Genomic DNA, 20109 nt, shown 5'->3' on the forward strand with positions numbered 1-20109 from the left:
TAATTTGTCTGCTATGTGTTGTTAAATCAGGAGGAGACTTGCAAAGGTTTATTTGAATAAAAAGTGAATCCACTAATTTTTGCACTGTGGAGGAGGGTATTACTACATAAGCAAATGCTGACTTTTCATGGAATATTAATGTTTAGAGCAAAAATACCAATTTGCAATGTATCAGTGCAAGAAAAGATGTGATATTTTACCCAGGCTTTTGTAACATCATAGCTAGAATGATTCACATCTCCCTCGTACTTTGTTCTGCTATGTAGGTTGTATTGTTTTTTAGTATTTAAATTGCTCCATTTGGGATGTGTTTGTATATGTATATACTGTGTGCATATATACAACATATGGTGTGTGTTTTTATGCATATGGTGTGTGCGTGTGTTTTTACAATTATGGTGTGTGTGCGTGTGTGTTTATATATATATATATATATATATGGCATATTTATACATATGGAATGTGGACTACCAACACCAAGTCAACTGTGCCAATGCTGCCACCTTCAAGCTGCGCCAATGTGTCTTTGACAACAGGAACCTTTGCAAGTCAACAAAGATTCTGGTTTATACGGCCAATATGTTGACCATCCTCCTCTACTGCAGCGAAACATTTACTGTCTACCGACATTAAAATCCATGAGAGCTTCCATTAGCGGTGCTTGCATCGAATCCTGGGGATCAAATGGGAGGATCACTGGACTAACGCAAGCGTCCTCCATGATGCTGTGTCTACCGCCCTTTTCCTGCAGAACCAACTCCAATGGATGGACCATTGCGTACGAATGCCTGAAAACCGCCACCTTCGGCAGGTTCTCTTTTCAGATCTTCGTTGGCCAGTGCTCAAAGGGTGGCCAAAGGAAGAGGTATAAGGATACGCTCAAGGTCGCCCTAAATCGCGGAGGCATTAACACCACTGACTGGGGGGGAATGCTGCCTATTGTTCAGCATAGCATCACCCGCTTCGAGGCTCAGTGACTTGACAGCGAGGCAGAACAGCGACGCCAGAGGAAGGAAAAGGAAGCCAACCTGGGGCTGCGATTTCCACTTCCCTGCGCAACAACGTGCCCCCACTGTGGAAGAACATGTGGATCCAGAATTGGGCTCCTCAGTCATCTGAAGTCCCACCAAACCTGACAGGCGTTGTCCTCAGTTCCGAGGGACCGCTGACAACATATGGGGTGTGTGTGTGTTTATGCATGTTGTGTGTGTGCGTTTATACATATGATGTGTTTATTAAAATGGTGTGTGTATGTATTTATACATTTATGGTGTGTGCCTATACATGTGTATTTCTATACATTGGTTCACAGATCTAATATTCTCCCCAACACTCTGCTAAATCTCTAAGCTTTTTGGCTTGGACATTGAGGGGCTGGCACCAGAAAAATTGGTTCAGATTTTTCCAAAAACCTAGCTGGTTCCCTAATTTACTCCAGGGAGAAGAACCCCCCACCCCTACATGGTGGCCTACACGCAGCTCATACGCCCTTGGAGTCTCTCCCATTGACCTCCATGAGCACCCAAATTACTTGACTTCCTTGATGGGAAAGGGATGATTGACAGGAGGCTAGAGGATAATGGAAAAATGTGCAGCTACCATCAATATATGTCTGGGTCTCTACACCATTAACCCCTTGCACATCAAAAGGACAACATCAGTTTTTTACAATAACTTACATTTTTATATGGTACCTTTAAAATAGGAAAACATCCTAAGGTGCTTCACAGTTGTGTATTCAGAAAATAAAGGAGGTTTCAGGCAGATAAGTAAAAACTTGATTCGAGGTGGTGCAAGTTTTGGGATGGACAAGAAATACTGATTATTCAAAATTGCCCACAATCCAACAACAGAAAAAAAAGCCCAAATCAGTTGAACAATAAATAATATTTCTGAATCTATCCCACAAAGTCCAGAGAACAGCCTGCAAGATGGCTTCTGCACAGTCAGCTCTCTAGGGACCTCCTCATTATGCATGTCCATCTGTGGCAGTCTGCTGCTATCCATTGCTCTTTCTCCCCCTAAATCCTCCCTGCTGCTGTAGAATCAGTTACCGATTCTAATAGTGGGTGCATTTTAACCAAAACTTCAAGTTAACTGTTATTTTAAAAGGCCTTTGTCTGTTAGTTCAAACCATATCCTCGGACATTACCTAGTGAGCTATGGTAAAGATCGGAAAAGACCTGGACGTGGTTTTTCTCTCAAGTTTGGCTTAAAATTATTGGACTTTGAATATCGAGACCCCGTTTCTGTGCTGAATTACACTGGAATAAGCCATAAAATTCTACTTACCATTATAAAAGATTTAATAGCTGAGCACGTGGAAAACAGTGGTAGAATCAGACAGAGTCAGAATGGATTTATGAAAGGGAAATCATGGTTGACAAATCTACTGGAATTTTTCGAGGATGTAACTAATAGAGTTGATGAGGGGGAGCCAGTGGATGTGGTTTATTTGGGCTTTCAGAAGGCTTTCGACAAAGTCCCACATAAGAGATTGGTGTGTAAAATTAAAGCGCATGGGATTGGGGATAGTGTATTGAGATGGATAGAAAACTGGTTGGCAGACAGGAAACAAAGAGTAGGAATAAATGGGTCTTTTTCCGAATGGCAGACAGTGACTAGTGGGGTACCGCAGGGATCGGTGCTGGGAGCCCGGTTATTCACAATATATATTAATGATTTAGACGAGGGAACTAAATGTAATATCTCCAGATTTGCAGATGACACAAAGCTGGGTGGGAGGGTGAGTTGTGAGGAGGATGCAGAGATGCTTCAGTGTGATTCGGACAAGCTGATTGAGTGGACAAATGCATGGCAGATGCTGTATATTGTGGATAAATATGAGGTTATACACTTTGGTAGCAAAAATAGGAAGGCAGATTATTATCTGAATGGCTATAAATTGAGAGGGGGGAATGTGTAACGAGACATGGGGGTTCTCGTACACCAGTCACTGAAGGTAAGCATGCAGGTGCAGCAGGCGGTAAAGAAGACCTTCATAGCCGGAGGATTCAAGTACAGGAACAGGGATGTCTTCCTGCAATTGTACAGGGCCTTGGTGAGACCACACCTGGAATATCGTGTGCAGTTTTGGTCTCCTTATCTGAGGAAGGATGTACTTGCTATAAAGGGAGTGCGGCGAAGGTTTACCCGACTGATTCCTGGGACGGTGGGACTGACATATGAGGAGAGGTTGAGTCCATTAGGATTATATTCTTTGGAGTTCAGAAGAATGAGGGGGGATCTCTTAGAAACCTATAAAATTCTAACAGGACTAGACGGGGTAGATGCAGGAAGAATGTTCCCGATGGTGGAGGAGTCCAGAACCAGGGGTCACAGTCTGAGGATAGGGGGTAGACCATTTAGGACTGAGATGAAGAAAAATTTCTTCACCCAGAGAGCGGTGAGCCTGTGGAATTCATTACCACAGAAAGTAGTTGAGGCCAAAACATTGTATGTTTTCAAGAAGGAGTTAGATATAGCTCTTGGGGTGAAAGGGATCAAAGGATATGGGGAGAATGCGGGAGCAGGCTATTGAGTTGGATGATCAACCATGATCGTAATGAATGGGGGAGCAGGTTTGAAGGGCCGAACGGCCTACACCTCCTAGTTTCTATGTCTATAATCTGCTGCTCTTCATTCTTCTGTGAGCTGTGAAAAAAACTAGAAACATCTAGATATCACTCTTCCAGCTCTACCTCATCTCCATCTCTCTTGACTCCACTGTTACTAAATTATCAGACTGCTTATTAACAGGCAGCACTGGATGAGCAGGAATTTTCTTCTATTAAATATTGGGAAGACAGAAGCCATTTCTTTCACTCTCTCCAAACCGCACCCCCCCCCCCCCAAATCTCCCCATCCCACCCCACCACCTGCTGCCATTCCAAACTCTGTTTCAGAACTACCGACTCCATGCCTCTTCTCTCTGACGTCATCTTTCTTCCTGGCAATTGTCTCAGAATAAGCCGGTCTGTTTGCAACCTTTGTCTCATGTTTTACCCCAAGATAAGGTTCCGACCACATATTCACATAATCACTCAGACTGTCTATTTCAACCTCTGCAAAATCGCTCGACTTCAACCCTGCCTGAGCTCATTTGCTACTGCAACCCTAATGTCTTTGCATCTGGATTGATTATTCCAATGCACTCCTGGCCAGTCTCCCACACCCTCCCAACCATAAATTTGTGGCCATCCAAAACTCTGCTGCCTAACCTGCACCAAGTACTGTTCACCTATCACCCTGTACTTGCTGACCTGCACTGGCTTCTGCTCAAGCAACGCCTTGATTTTAAAGTTCTCATTCCTGTTTTCAAATCCGTCCATGGCCTCGCCCTCTCTATCTTCGTTGATGAATTAGTTCATCAACATTACAGATATTCCATCATTCTCACACCAGGCACTATGGAATGATTCTGAGAGACACTACGATATACCCAGTACAGAAGAGGCTGATCAGCCCAAGGCTCTTATCCTGGTTTATTGAAAGAGCTATCCAATTAGTTCTATTCTCCTGCTCTTTCCCCATAGCTCTTCTTTTTGTGTATGTATCTAATTCCCTGTTGAAAATTACTCCTGAATCTGCTTCCACCACCCTGTCAGGTAGTGCATTCCAAATCACTAAAAAAAAAAATTTCATCACCCCTCATTTGCCAATTACCTTAACACGGCAGAGGCGTTGAAAAGATATTTTGTTCCTGCCTTCATTGTAGAAGACACAAATAACATCCCCAAAATACTTGTAAATCAAGAGGTGTAAGGGAGGGAGGAACTCAAAACAATTACAATCACCAGGGAACGGGTACTGAGAAAACTATTAGAACTAAAGGTTGACAAGAACTCCGGTCCTGATGGATTTCATCTTGAGATCTTAAAAAAAACGGCTATGGAGATGGTATAGAGTTTTTTAAGGAAGTAACAAGCAACGGGAATAAAGGGGAACCAGTAAATGTTGTGTACTTGGATTTTCAAAAGGCACTTGATAAGGTGCCACATTAAAGGTTACTACACAAAATAATAGATCATGATGTAGGGGATAACGTATTAACATAAATAGAGGATTTGATAACTTACAGGAAGCTAGGGATCAATGAGTCATTTTTAGGTTGGCAAACTGTAACCAGTGGATTGCCATAGGGATCAAGTGCTGTCAAATAATCCTTGGTGAATTGTTGCAAAGCATCAATGATTTGAATGAAGGGACTGAATGTATGTTTGCTAAATTTCTTGATGGCATGGGGAGAAGTGGTGGCGTAGTGGTAATGTCATCAGACTAGCTAATGCTTTGGAGAGACAGGTTCTAATTCCACCACAAATATAAATTCAGTTAATAAATCTGGAATTAAAAAACTAGTCTCAGTAAAAGTGTCCATGAAACCATTGTCGATTGTTGTAAAAACCCATCTGGTTCACGAGTGTCCTTTAGAGAAGGAAATCTGCTGTACTTGGCTGGTCTGGTCTACATGTGACTCCAGACCCACAGCAATGTGCATGACTCTTAACGCTCTCTGAAATGGCCTAGCAAGCCACTCAGCTGTATCAAACCACTACAAAGCCTACAAAATGGAATGGGAAACTGGACAGATCACCCAGCATCAACCTAGGCATCGGAAACGACAACAGCAAATCCAGCCCTATTGAACTGCGAAGTCCTCCTTACAAACATCTGGGGGCTTGTGCCAAAATTGGGAAAGCTGTCTCACAGACCAGCCGAGCAACAGCCTGACATAGTCATACTCACAGAATCATAGGTTACAGATAATGTCTCTGACATCACCATCACCATCCCTGGATATGTCCTGTCCCACCGACGGGACAGATCCACCAGAGGTGGTGGCTCAGTGATATACAGTTGGGAGGGTGTTGCCCTGGAAGTTCTGAAAATTGACGCTGAACCCCATGAAGTCTTATGGCATCAGGTCAAACATGGGCAAGGAAACCTCTTGCTGATGACCATCTGCCACCAACCCCCCCACTTACCCCAGCTAATGAATCAGTACTCCTCCATGTTGAACATCACTTGGAGGAAGCACTGAGGGTGGCAAGAGCACAGAATGTACTCTGGGGGGTGACTTAAATGTCCATCACCAAAGTTACTGACTGAGCTGGCCGAGTCCTAAGGACATAGCTGCTAGACTGGGTCTTCGGCAGGTGAGTCATCCGCGTTATTCTATCTGTCGCTGCTGTATATGTCCATGACAGTACTGGTAGGAGTGACCACCGTATGTTCCTTGTGGAGATGAAGTCCCGTTTCACGTTAAGGATACCCCCCCATCTTGTGTGGTACTACCACCATGCTAAATGGGATAGATTTGGAACAGATCTAGCAACTCAAAACTAGACAGCAGTGAGGCGCTATGGGCCATCAGCAACAGCAGCAGAACTGTACTCAACCACAATCTGTAACTTCATGGCCCAACATATCCCCCACTCTACCATCAAACCAGGGGATTAACCCTGGTTCAGTGAAGAGCACAGGAGGGCGTACAAGGAACAGCGCCAAGCACAACTAAAAATGAGGTATGAAGCTGCAACACAGGACTACTTGCATGCCAAGCAGCAAAAGCTGCATGTGATCAACAGAGCTAAGTGATCCCACAACCAACAGAACAAATCTAAGCTCTGCAGCATTGCCACATCCAGTCGTGAATGATGGTGGACAGTTAAATAACTAAATGAAGGTGGACACTCCACAAATAATCCCATTCTAAATGATGAGGGAGCCCAGCACATCAGTGCAAAAGACAAGGCTGAAACATTTGCAACAATCTTTAGCCAGAATTGCCGAGTGGATGATCCATTTCAGCCTCCTCCTAAGGTCCCCAGCATCACAGATACCAGTCTTCAGCCAATTTGATTCACTCCATGCGTTATCAAGAAACGGCTGAAGGCAATGGATACTGCAAAGGCCAACATTTCAGTAATCGTACTGAAGACCTTTGCTCCAGAACTAGCTGCGCCCTTAGTTAAGCTGTTCCAGTACAGCTACAACACTGGAATCTACGTGGCAATGTGGAAAACTTCCCAGGTCTGTCCTGACCATAAAAAGCAGGACAAGTCATGCCCTGCCAATTACTGCCCCGTCAGTCTACTCTTGACCATCAGCAAAATGATGGAAGGAGTCGTCGACAGGGCTATCAAGCAGCACTTACTCAGCAATAACCTGCTCACTGACGCTCAGTTTGGGTTCTGCCAGGTCCACTCCACTCCTGACCTCATTACAGCTTTATTTCAAACATGGACAATAGAGCTGAACTCGAGAGGTGAGGTGAGAGTGACTGCACTTGACGCCAAGACAGCATCTGACAGAAACAAAAACAGAAAATGCTGGAACAACTCAGCAGGTCTAGCAGCATCTGTGGAGAGAGAAACAGAGTTAATGCTTCAAGTCCGTATGACCCCTCTTCAGAAGAAGAATCATACAAATACAGCATCCGCAGTATTTTGCTTTTATCTTAGCATTTCAAAGAGTATGATATTACGGAGCCCTAGCAAAACTCGGGTCAGTGGGAATCGGGGGAAAACTCTCCCCTGGTTGGAGTCATACCTAGCACAAAGGAAGATGATTGTGGTTGTTGGAGGTCAATCATCTCAATCCCAGGATATCACTGCAGGAGTTCCTCAGGGTAGTGTCCTCAACCCAACCATCTTCAGCTGCTTCATCAATGATCTTCACTCCATCATAAGGTCAGAAGTGGGGATGCTCGCTGATGATTGCACAAAGTTCAGCAGCATTTGCGACTCCTCAGATACTGAAGCAGTTCGTGCCCTTTTGCAGGTAGACCTGGAACAGGCTAATAAGTGGCAAGTAACATTTGCGCCACACAAGAGAGAGTCCAACCATCTCCTCTTGACATTCAATGGCATTACCATCACTAAATCCCCCACTATCAACATCCTGGGGGGTGTTACCATTGACCAGAAACTGAACTGGATCGAGCATATAAATACTGTGGCTACAAGAGCTTGTCAGAGGCTGGGAATTCTGTGGAGAGTAACTCATCTGCTGACTCCCCAAAGCCTATCCACCATCTGCAAGGCACAAGTCAGGAGTGTGATGGAATGCTCTCCACTTGCCTGGATGAGTGCAGCTCCAACAACACTCACGAAACTCGACACCATTCAGAACAAAGCAGCTGCTTGATTGACACCCCATCTACCATCCATTCCCTCCACCATAGACGCACTGTGGCAGCAGCGTGTACCATCTACAAGATGCACTGCAGCAATTCAAGGCATCTTTGACAACACCATCTAAACCCGTGACCTCTGCTACCTTGAAGGGTAAGGGCAGCAGATGCATGGGAACACCACCACCTGCAAGTTCCCTCTAAGCCACGCACAATCCTGACTTGGAGTTATGTTGCCATTCCTTCACTGTCACTGGGTGAAAATTCTGGAACTCCCTCCCTAACAGCACTGTGGGTGTACCAACAGCACTGTGGGTGTACCTACACCACATGGACTGCAGTGGTTCAAGGCAGCGGCTCACCACCACCTCCTCAAGGGCAATTAGGGATGGGCAATATAAAGGCTGGCTGAACTAGTGAATGCCATGTCCTGTAAAAGAATTTTTAAAAAATGGTAGGAGAGTAAGTTGTGAGGATGACATAAGGAGTCTGCAAAGAGATATAGATAGGTTAAGTGAGTTGAAAAAAAAATGGCAGATGTGGGAAAATGTGAATTTGTCCCTTTGGTTGGAAGAATAAAAAAGCAGAATATTATTTAAATGGAGAGAGATTACAGAACTCTGCGGTACAGAGGGATCTTGGTGTCCTGGTACATGAATCACAAAAAGTTGTAATGCAGGTACAGCGAGTGATTAGGAAGGCGAATGGAATATAACAGTAAGGAAATTTTGCTACAGCTGTACAGAGCATTGGTGAGGCCACATCTGGAGTACTGTGCACAGTTTTAAAGGCCATAATTGCATTCAAAGCAGTTCAGAGAAGGTTCACTCGACTGATACCTGGGATGAATGTGTTATCTTATGAGAAAAGGTTGGACAGGCTTGATCTATATCCATTGGAGTTCAGAAGAATGAAGAGCAATCTTGTTGAAACACATAAAATCCTGAGGAGTCTTGACAGGGTGGATGCTGAGAGAGAGACTAGATGTTTGAGAGAAACTAGAACTAGGGAACACAGTTTAAAAATAAGGGATCTTCTATTTAGGATGGAGATGAGGAGAAGCTTTTTCTCTGAGAGAATTGTTAGTCTGTGGAATTCTCTTCCCCAGAGAGCAGTCATTGAATATTTTTTTTACGGATGAGTTAGATTCATGATTGATAAGGGAGTCTGAGAGTGTAGGGGTAGAGGGGAAGTCGACTTGAGGCAACAATCAGATCAGCCATGATTTTATCAAATGGCAGAGCTGGTTCAAGGGGCTGAAAGGCCTACTGCTGTTCCTAACTTGTATGTACATCTGTATCCTCTGGTTACCAATCCTCTTGCCAGTGGACAGTAGTTGGGATAACCTATCAAAGCCCCTTATATTGTTAAAAAGCTCTTAAATCTCCCCCTAACCTTCTCTGTTCTGAGGAGGATAATCTCAGCTTCTCTACTCTTTCCAAGTTGCTGTACAAACCCAGGTTCTGCCTCATTCTTTAGGCTAAAGCACATCTGAGTGGGGAGAGCCGGAGTGATCATATGGCGTTTATTAAAGCCGTTGAAGGCTGGAAGAAAGTCCTGCAGGAGCGTGACGCAGACTCCAAGAAAGAGTACCTGGAAGAGAACATGCTGTACGCTCCGAGCCTTCGCTTTATTCATGGTAGGTTGGACAGTCTGCAGCAATGAGATTAGAGTTGGAGGAATTAAACTCATAAGAATATAAGATCATAAGTTGGAGTAGATCATTTGTATCTGTTCCACCTTTCAGTAAAATCATGGCTGATCTGCTACCTTAACTTTCTTTTGCACTATCCCCATACCTTTAATTCCCTGTATACTCAAAAATCTACTGATGTCTATCTTGATTTTATCCAATGACTAAGCAACCTCAACTCTCTGGGATGGAGAATTACAAAGATTCACAACCCTTTGAGTAAAGAAATTTCTCCTGCTCTCCATCCTACATGCTGACTCCTTATTCTGAGACTGTGATCCCTGTTCTAGATTCCCCAGCTAAGGGCAATATTTGCACATCATCTACCCTTTCGCGCCCCTTAAGAATTTTTTATGATTCAGTTAGCGCACCTCTCATTTTTCTAAACTCCAGGGAATATGCCTAGTCTATAATCAGTCCTCAGAGGACAATCCTCTCATCATAGTCCATTGAATCTTCATTGCACTCCTTCCTGAGCAAGTAAGTCCTTCCTTAGGTAAGGAGACCAAAATTGCACACTTGTGGTCTCATCAATGCCCTTTGTAGTTGTAATAAGATTTCTTTACTCTTATACTCCAATCCCTTTGCAACAAAAGCTAACATACCATTTGCCTTCTTAAATACTTGCTGTACCTGCATATTAACTTTCTGCGATTCATGTACAAGGACACCCAACTCCCTGGGAACGCAAACATTTCCCTAGTCTCTCTCCATTCAAAACATATTCTGCTTTTTATTTTCCTACCAAAGTGGATAACTTTACACTTGCCAAATTTTATTCCATCTGCCATGTTCTTGCCCTTTCACTTGATCTGTCCAAATCCTTCTGTAGCCTCTTGGTGTTCTCCTCACTTCTTACTTTCCTACCTAACTTTGCATTGCATCATCAGCGATATTGAATACGTTGCACTCAGTTCCCTCATCTAAGTCATTAATATATATTGTAAATAGCTGACGCCTAAGTACTGATCTTTCCAGTCCCCTGATATTACAGCCTAACAACCTGAAAATGTCTTGTTTATTCCTACCCTCTTTTTGTCCATTAACCAATTCTCAATGCATGCACCCAAATCCCTAATTTTGTATAATACCCTCTGTGGTACTTTATCGAATGCTTGAAATTCCAAATATCCTGTGTCCTTAACAGATTTGTCAAACATGATTTCCCTTTCATAAACCAATGTTGACTCAGAAAATCATAATATGTTTAAGCAAAGTGCCCTGTTACCACATCCCTAATAACAGATTGTAGCATTTTTCCTACGACTGACATTAGGCAAACTGGCTTATAAGCTACCTGTTTTCTCCCTTCCTACTTTCTTAAAGTTATGTTTGCTACCTTTCAATCCTCAGGAACTATTCTGGAATCTAAGGAATTCCGGAAGATCAAACCCAGTGCATCCACTATCTCTGCAGTTGCCTCTTTTCAAACTCTTGGATGCAAGTCCTCATGTCCAGGGGATTTGTTGCCACTTAGTCCCATTAATTTCTCCAGTACTTTAGTTTTTTAACCTATACTAATTTATTTAAAAGTTCCTCATTTTTGCTGGAGCCTTCTCCCATTATTGCCCCAATTTTTTTTTATGTCTTCTACCATGACAGATGCAAAATATTTGTTTAATGCCTCTGCTATTTCCTTAATCCCTATTATAATTTTAACTGTCTATGTTCCTAATGGACCCACATTTGCTTTCGCTAATCTCTTCCTATTTGCATACTTATAGAAATTTTTGAAATCTGTTTTTATGTTTCTTGCGAGCCTAGTCTCCTATTCTCACTGATGTGTGTGCTTCAGCAGGCCCTTTGTTACTTCTCTTATCTGCTCTCCTGGAAGACTTTGGAAACTGAAACGGATTAGCAAGGCTCAGTTGTGATTCTAAACGCAGTTTGTTGTAGGAAGTATTGCACAATTCCTGTAATAATAAACTGCATCTCAAATTACCACTGGCACTTTGTTAATCCGTTTCAGTTCCTAAAATCTTTCGAAAGTTCGGGAGGGCTGGTTGGAACTCCTTTGGAGCACTTTGTTTAGCTATGTGCATTCCACCTTAGAGTGAAGATAGTTATTTTGGAGAAAGTTCAGTGATGTTTTGACAGGGATGAAAGGACTGAGCTTCGATGCCTGAATGGTAAAGTTGATGAAAATGGCAAAAGAGGTGTTTAAACTAATCAAAGCATGTCAACAGGATAGATAGGGAATGCAAAACAATGAAGACGTAATGATAGAATTTGAGCTGAACCAGCTAAAATGAGAGTTGTGTAAATGTGGAATAAAAGGAAGATGAACTTGGGAACTGAATATTAAAGGGTGTAGTGTGAGCATAGGGTTAAAAAGATAATACACAGCAGCTTGCATGGACCTAATGGCTGCTCCTCTTACTAAGTTTGGGAATTTGTAATAAATTAGCTTTCATTTTCATTGTGTCTCGTTATCTCAATCTTAGTTTTAGTCGTTATAATATGTATAATTCTGATTTTAATTCTACAATGTAAATACAATAATTATATTTAATTTTTTTCCCTCAACTAACATGAAACTGTGCTCTGTTGGTCCAGGATTGATTCTGCAATTCTCTGAAAATGTTTACAATGCCTTCTTGGTGTCGAATCCTTCAGATAGCACACGTTCCTACTCCTTGTGTAACCAGTACAGCGGGGAGGAAGAGCTGATTAAGGGTGTGCTACTTGCTGGCCTATACCCCAACCTTATCCAGGTGAGAAAGAGAAGCCTCAACCATCAGGCTTGATGTGGCTATAATATGTACTTACATTTGTGTAACACCTTTTAATATAAAGAAAAGTCACAAATTTGTATAAGGGGATGGATGCTAAAGTCAGGAAAGGCGAGGGATAGTAACCGTGTAAAGGGCAGAGAGGGAAAAGAGTTTCTGAAGTGTGTTCAGAAAAATTTTCTAGATCAGTATGTTTTTGGAACAACAAGGAAGGAGGCATTGCTGGAGCTTGTTTTGGGTAATGAGTTTGATAATATAAGTGGATACCAAGCTGAATATAGAATATTCAGAGGGGGAGTGAAAAAAGTAATGAGAAGCAAGGAGAGAGTATGAGAAGAGGCTGGCAGCTAACATAAAACATAATCCAAAGGGTTTCTATAATATTCTATTAGGAACAAAAAAGGGTATTTGTGCATTGAGATAGAAGGCATGGCTGAGGTATTAAATGTGTACTTTGCCTCTGTCTTTACCAAGGAAGAAGATGCTGCCAAAGTCATGGTGAAAGAGGAGGTAGTTGAGATACTAAAAATTGATAAAGAGTAGATATTAGAAATGCTGGCTGTACTTAAAGTTGATAAGTCACCAGGACGAGATCAGGTGCATCCAAAGATACTGAGAGAAGAGTGGAAATTGTGGAATGCTAGCCTTAATCTCCCAGTTTGCCTCAGGTACGGCAGGTGGTGGGAGGAGGGGGTGGTGCCAGAGGACTGATACAATTGCAAATGTTTATTCAAAAAAGGGTGTAAGGATAAGTCCAGCAATTACAGACCAGTTTAACTTCAGCGGCAAGAAAGCATTTGGAAACCATAATTTGTGAGAAAATTACCAGTCATTTGGACAAACGTAAATTAACTAAGGAAAGCTGGCATGGATTTGTTCAAGGCGAATTGCATTTAATTAACTTGATTGAGTTATTTGATGAGGTAACAGAAAGGGGTGATGAGGGTAATGCGGTTGATGTGGCATATGATAATGTGGCATGTTACAGGTGTGTCAGAAAAAGTAAAGCCCATGGAATAAAAAGGCCAATGGCAGCATGGATACAGAAGTTGGTTGAGTGACAGGAGACAGAGTAGTGGTGAATGGTTGTTTTTTGGACTGGAATAAGTTATATGATGGAGTTTCTCAGGGGTCGATATGAGAACCACTGATTTTCTTGATCTATATTAATGATTTAGACCTGGATTTGCAGGGCACAATTTCAAAATTTGCAGATGAGACAAAACCTGCAAGTATTATGAACTGTAAGGAGGGCAGTGATAGACTTCCAAGAGGACATACAGTTTGGTGGAATGAGTGGACACATGGCAGATGAAACTTAATGTAGAGGAGTGTGAAGTAATGTATTTTGGGAGGAAGAATGAGGGGAGGCAATATAAAATATAGGATACAATTCTAAAGGTGATACAGGAACAGAGAGATCTGGGGATGTATGTGCACAAAATATTGAAGGTAGCAAGACATGTTGAGGAAGTGGTTAATAAGGCATATAGGATGTTAAGATTTATAAATAGAGGCGTAAGAGTACAAAAGCAAGAAAGTTATGTTGAGAACTGGTTCGGTCTCAGCTGGGGTATTGCATCCAGTTCTGGGCACCACACTTTAAGAAGCATGCGAAGATGTTTGAGAGGGTACAGAAAAGATTCACAAGAATCATTCAGGAATGAGGGACATTAGTCATATGGATAGATTGAAGAAGTTGGAGCTGTCCTCAGAGAAGATTGAGAGGAGATTTGATAGGCGTGTTCCAAATCTTGAGTCTGGGAAGAGTAGATAGCAAGATGGCAGAAGAGTTGAGAACCAGAGGACACAGAGTTACGGTGATTGGCAAAAGTACTAAAGGTGATGTGAGGAAAAACTTTTTTTACTGAAGGATTGGTTAGGATCTGGAATGCATTCCCTTTGACTGTGGTGGAGAGAGATCAATTGGCGCTTTTAAATGCAATTAGATAATTGTCTAAAGAGGAAAAAGTTGCAGGGCTATGGGGAAAGGATGGGGGAATGAGACTAGCTGAGTTGCTATTGCAGAGAGCTGCTATGGACACAATGGGCCAAATGGCCTCCTGTGCTGTTGTAATGATTCTGATATGGTCGGAGAGGTGACTGGAACCCAAAGAGAAATGTTTTAGGAAGTGTTTAGAGGAGAGGCTTAGGGAGGAAATTCTAGACAGTACTTGAGTAGCTGGAGGCTGTGCCTCCAATGGTGGGTTGAAGAGTGGACATGGATTTACTGAATGGAGATGGGTTAGGACTGGAGGAGATTAGAGACAGGGTGGGATGAGACCATGAAGGGCCTTGTACATGACGATGATGGAGGGCCATCAAGGAGAGTATTTGAGTTGTAGAGTCTGGAAGTGATGGAGGCAAATGCAAATGTTTTAGCAGTATAGTGGGGGGCAATGTTATGGAGGGGGAAATGATCAGCCTTGGTGATGTAAAGTTAGAAACTCAATTTGAAGTCAAAAATTGGGAGCTATTTGGTTCAGTGTGTGGCTGGGGAGTAGGATGGAGTCATTGATAAGGGAGCAGAGTTTATAGCTGGAACTGAAAATGGAATGCCTTTGGTTTTCCTAACGTTGAGCTGGATGAAATTGTGTCTCCTTCAAGACTTGATTCCAAAGTTAATCTGCAACCAGTTTTTTACTTTAAGTGTTAGTGTATTTCAATTCACTGGCGAACTAATTACCCTAATGGATATGAGGTGCAGTGAAGACTGGAAAAGTTTGATTAGTGCTGAGAGTGATCTTAGATTATTGAAGAAGGAAATTATTTGGGGTTTCTGCCTTTGATCTCTCTCCAATTAAACTGAATTTGAGGATATGTTCAGGATTGTCTATGATGCCTGATTTGGGGAGGAGAAAATTGATAAAGGAATAAATTAGGAAAAAACAGTGCGGATTCACCAGAATGATACCAGGGCATAAAGGGTTAAATTAGGAGGCTATTTCCTCTTGTGAAAGAATGAAGAATGAGTGGACGTAATTTTAAAAGTAGAGCTACATCATTTGCAAGTGAAATAAAGTATCTTTTTCAATCACTGGGACCATTTCTAGGGAAGGTGGGACCTGTACAAGCGGGAAGGCCTATATCTGAACCAGAGCGGGCGGGTTTGCAAGTGCTGTTAAGAGGATTTTAAACTAATTCGGCAGGGGGAGGGGACACAGAATGTTAGCAGAATAGGGACACATCATAATACAGTAAAACAATCAAGTCAGAGGTAGTACAGCTGCATTAAGTTTCAAGGGAGTAAGACAAGCTGAATGACCTCTACTTTAATGCCAGGAGTATTACAGGTAAAATGGTTGAGTTAAGGGTGAGGATTGACACGTGGAATTGTGATATAGTAGCCATCACTGGGATGTGGTTGAGGGAGGGGCAAGATTGGCAGCTCAACATTCTGGGATATAGAATCTTCGGGGAGGGGGTAAAAGAGGAGGAGGCATTGCATTATTATTATGGAGTCAGTTACTGCAGTAAGCAGAGATGATATCTTGGACGGGGCATCGAAAAGAGCTTAGGAATTACAAAGAGGCAGACATATTGTTAGGTGTTTATTATAGACCCCAAGATTGTCAGCAGGAAATTGAGGAGCAAATATGTGCACAATTTGCGGAGGTGTGTAAAAACAATAATAGGGTAATTATTATTAGGTGATTTCAACTTTCCCAACATTAATTGGGATAGCCATAATGTTAAGGGCTTGGATGGAGTGGATTTCTTGAAATGTGTACAGGAGAACTTCATAGGTTAATATGTAGAGGATCCAACAAGGGATGGTGCAGTGCTGGACCTAATTCTGGGGAATGAAGCCGGACAGGTGGCTGAGGTGGTGGTGGGGGAGCATGTTGGTGATAACGACCACAACATGATACGATTTAAGCTTGTTATGGACAAAGAAATAGACAAGTTGCAAAAAAAAATTTTGGATTTGGGGAGAGCGGTTTTAGTAAAATAAGGCAGGATGTAGCCAAGGTAGACTGGGAACAGCTACTTGTGGGCAAATCTACAGAGGAGCAGTGGGGGGCATTCAAAAAGGAAATGGGGAGGGTACGAGCTCAATATGTTCTCTCTAGGGTGATAGGAAGGAGTAACAAGCCCAGAGAACCATGGATGACCAGAGATATTTAGGATACCATGAGAAGGAAAAGAGAGGCTTTTATCAGGTACAAGGGGAGCAAATCAGCAGAGGCATTAGTGGAGTACAGAAAGTGCAGTGTGGAGCTTAAGAAAGCAATTAGGAGAGCAAAGAGGGGATATGAAATAGCACTGGCTGGTAAAAGTAGGGAAAATCCCAAGATATTCCAAAAGTATATCAATGGGAAGAGGATAACCCTTAGGGCAATCTATGGGTGGAGCCAGAGAACATCGGTAAAGTGTTGAACGAATACTTCACATCCGTCTTCACCCAAGAGAATGAGGATAAAGGTATTGAACTCAGGGAGAGAGACTGTGAGGTTCTTGAGGTAATTGATATAGGGAGTGACAAGGTATTGGAGGTGTTGGCAGGCTTAAAAGTGGACAAATCTCCAGGCCCGATGATTTGTGTCCCAGATTGCTGAGGGAAGCAAGGGAGGAGATTGTAGTGGCTCTGCCCCAAATTTTTAATTCCTCTCTGGCCATGGGGGAGGTGCCAGAGGACTGGAGAACAGCTAATGTGGTTCCGCTATTTGAGAAGGGTGGTAGAGAGGAGCTAGGGAACTACAGGCCAGTGAGTCTCACGTCAGTGATGGGGAAACTATTGGAGAAAATTCTGAAGGAGAGAATCTGTCTGCACTTGGAGAGGCAAGATTTGAGCAGGGACAGCGAGCATGGCTTTGTCAGAGGGAGGTCATGCCGAACAAATTTGATTGAATTTTTTGAGGAGGTGACCAGGTGTGTAGATGAGGGTAGTGTAGTTGATGTAGTTTATGTGGATTTCAGCCTTTGACAAGGTCCCACATTGGAGACTTATAAAGAAGGCAAATGCACATGGGGTACAGGGTAATTTGATGAGGTGGATTCAAAATTGGCTTAGTTGCAGGAGACAGTGAGTGATGACAGAAGGCCGCTTTAGTGACTGGAATCCAGTGTCCAGTGGCATGCCACAGGGATAAATGCTGGGTCCCCTATTATTTGTCATTTATATAAATGACATAGATAACTATGTGTGGGGTAGGATTAGTAAGTTTGCAGATGACACAAAGATTGGCTGGGTGCTTAACAGTGAGATTGAGTGTCTTGGTCTACAGGAAGATATAGACGGGATGGTCAAATGGTCAGATAAGTGGCAGATGGAATTTAACCCTGAAAAGTGTGAGGTGATACACTTTGGAAGGAGTAATTTGACAAGGAAGTATTCAATGAATGGCATGACACTAGGAAGTTCTGAGAAACAAAGGTACATTGGCCTGTGTGTCCATAGATCTCTGAAGGCAGAGGGGCATGTTAGTGGGGTGGTGAAAAAGGCATATGGGGCACTTGCTTTTATCAATCGAGGCATAGATTACAAAAGTAGGTAGGTCATGTTGGAGTTGTGTAGAACATTGGTGAAGCCACAGCTGGTGTACTGTGTGCAGTTCTGGTCGCCACATTATAAGAAGGATGTGATTGCACTGGAGGGGCTGCAGAGAAGATTCACCAGGATGTTGCCTGGGATGAAACATTTAAGTTATGAGGAGAGGTTGGATTGACTTGGATTGTTTTCATTCGAGCAGAGAAGACTAAGGGGCGACTTGATCAAGGTATACAAGATTATGAGGGGCATGGACAGGGTGGATAGAGAGCAGCTGTTCCCCTTAGTTAAAGGGTCAGTCACAAGGGGACATAAGTTCAAGGTGAGGGGCAGGAAGTTTAGGGGGGATATGAGGAAAAACTTTTTTACCCAGAGGGTGGTGACGGTCTGGAATGCACTTCCTGGCTGGGAGGGCGGTGGAGGTGGGTTGCCTCACATCCTTTAAAAAGTACCTGGATGAGCACTTGGCATGTCATAACATTCAAGGCTATGGGCCAAGTGCTGGTAAATGGGATTAGGTAGGTAGGTCAGGTGTTTCTCATGTGTCGGCGCAGGCTCGATGGGCCGAAGGGCCTCTTCTGCACTGTGAGATTGTGAAATATTGAGTAAATCTGAAACTCGTCCCAAAAGGCTATTGATGCTTGGCCTATTGAAATTTCAAGACTCAGAATAAGTTTATGTGCTGTAAGGGTTTTTAAGGGACATGAAGCAAAATCTGTTAAGTGAAGCTGATTCAAATATGATTTACCTGAATGGTGCAACAGGTTTAAGAGGCTCTTGTTTTTATATTTTGGACCCCAGGCTCGCTACCCTTTTTATAAAGCCTGCCACTTTTTCTCCTGTTTGCTTTGCAGCTGAGACATGGAAAAGTCACCAAAGAGGGAAAATTTAAACCCAACAGTCTGGTCTACCGTACTAAAAGTGGCCAAGTTTTGCTGCACAGATCTACTGTCAACAGGCAAGTTATGATATGTGTGGGGTGGAGAGGAAGAGAAGTGCTGAAGGTGTTTGTTGCATACCAGAAGATCTCTTGTGGCACTGCTTACTTTAGATGCATAGCTTTGTAAAGCATGAATGTTGCATCATCTAATGCAAGTTATTGGAAAGCTAATTACATTTTACCCCATTGAACAAAGTGCTCAATCTCAGCTATATTGAGCAGTGGGACTGTCCTTGTCCCCCATCACTCCTTGGACAAGTGTGTTAAGACGAATTGGTGAATGCAATTATATGACCTAATAAATAAATAACTCTCTAGGTTTAAAAACAAAAATAAAAACAAAAAACTGAGGATGCTGGAAATCCAAAACAAAAACAGAATTACCTGGAAAAACTCAGCAGGTCTGGCAGCATTGGCGGAGAAGAAAAGAGTTGACGTTTCGAGTCCTCATGACCCTTCAACAGAACAAAATGACGACTTGAAACGTCAACTTTTTTCTTCCCCGCCGATGCTGCCAACTCTCTAGGTTTGTTTGTTCAGTTGTTGTTGATAATGCCTCCAAGTCAGAAATCCAAAATGGGTACAGTAAAGATTATGTTACTGAACAGGAGTATAAATTCCACCTTGGCAATCTAAGAATTTGAATTCAGTTTAAAACAAACTGGTATTAGGTAAAGTGGTGATGAAGCTGTCAAATTGATTCACTAATGTTCTCATAAGAAAATCTGTTCCTACACACTCTGGCCTTTAGTGATTCTACTCCCCAGTCCCACCTCAAAGTGGTTGATCTTAACTTGCCTTTGAAATGGCCTAGCAAACTGCTCAGTCATGCAAACTGCAAAAAAAAAACTACCCACCACCTTCTAAAGAGCAACGAGGGATGGGAAATAAATGCCAGCCTTGCCAGAGGTGCCCACATTTTGAGAATTGCTATTGTTCAGGTAAGTTACTAAACTAAAACTCCATCCATCTGCTTAAAATGATGTCAAAGATTGAATATGTGATTCAGAGAGGAGCAGGGAGTTCTCGCTTGCCCCTTTTCCAGAGCCCCATCTCAATGTCAGGAACAGTAGGAAACTGTGTTCCCTGATCTGTGCTAATGCAGTTTGTAATCCATTC

At 42.7% G+C, this 20109-nt stretch overlaps 1 protein-coding gene across 1 annotated transcript in view; it reads left to right on the forward strand.

The window, feature by feature from the left end:
• Nucleotides 1-20109, forward strand: part of dhx30 (DEAH (Asp-Glu-Ala-His) box helicase 30) — a 132219-nt gene that overhangs the window by 97284 nt on the left and 14826 nt on the right. The window contains exons 15-17 of the mRNA XM_041190463.1: nt 9614-9773; nt 12384-12541; nt 18905-19008. Of these exons, the coding sequence (XP_041046397.1) occupies nt 9614-9773; nt 12384-12541; nt 18905-19008 (422 nt within the window). The remainder of the gene's footprint in view (nt 1-9613; nt 9774-12383; nt 12542-18904; nt 19009-20109) is intronic.

This window comes from Carcharodon carcharias, chromosome 6 (assembly GCF_017639515.1).
Source record: "Carcharodon carcharias isolate sCarCar2 chromosome 6, sCarCar2.pri, whole genome shotgun sequence".
Lineage (NCBI taxonomy): Eukaryota > Metazoa > Chordata > Chondrichthyes > Lamniformes > Lamnidae > Carcharodon > Carcharodon carcharias.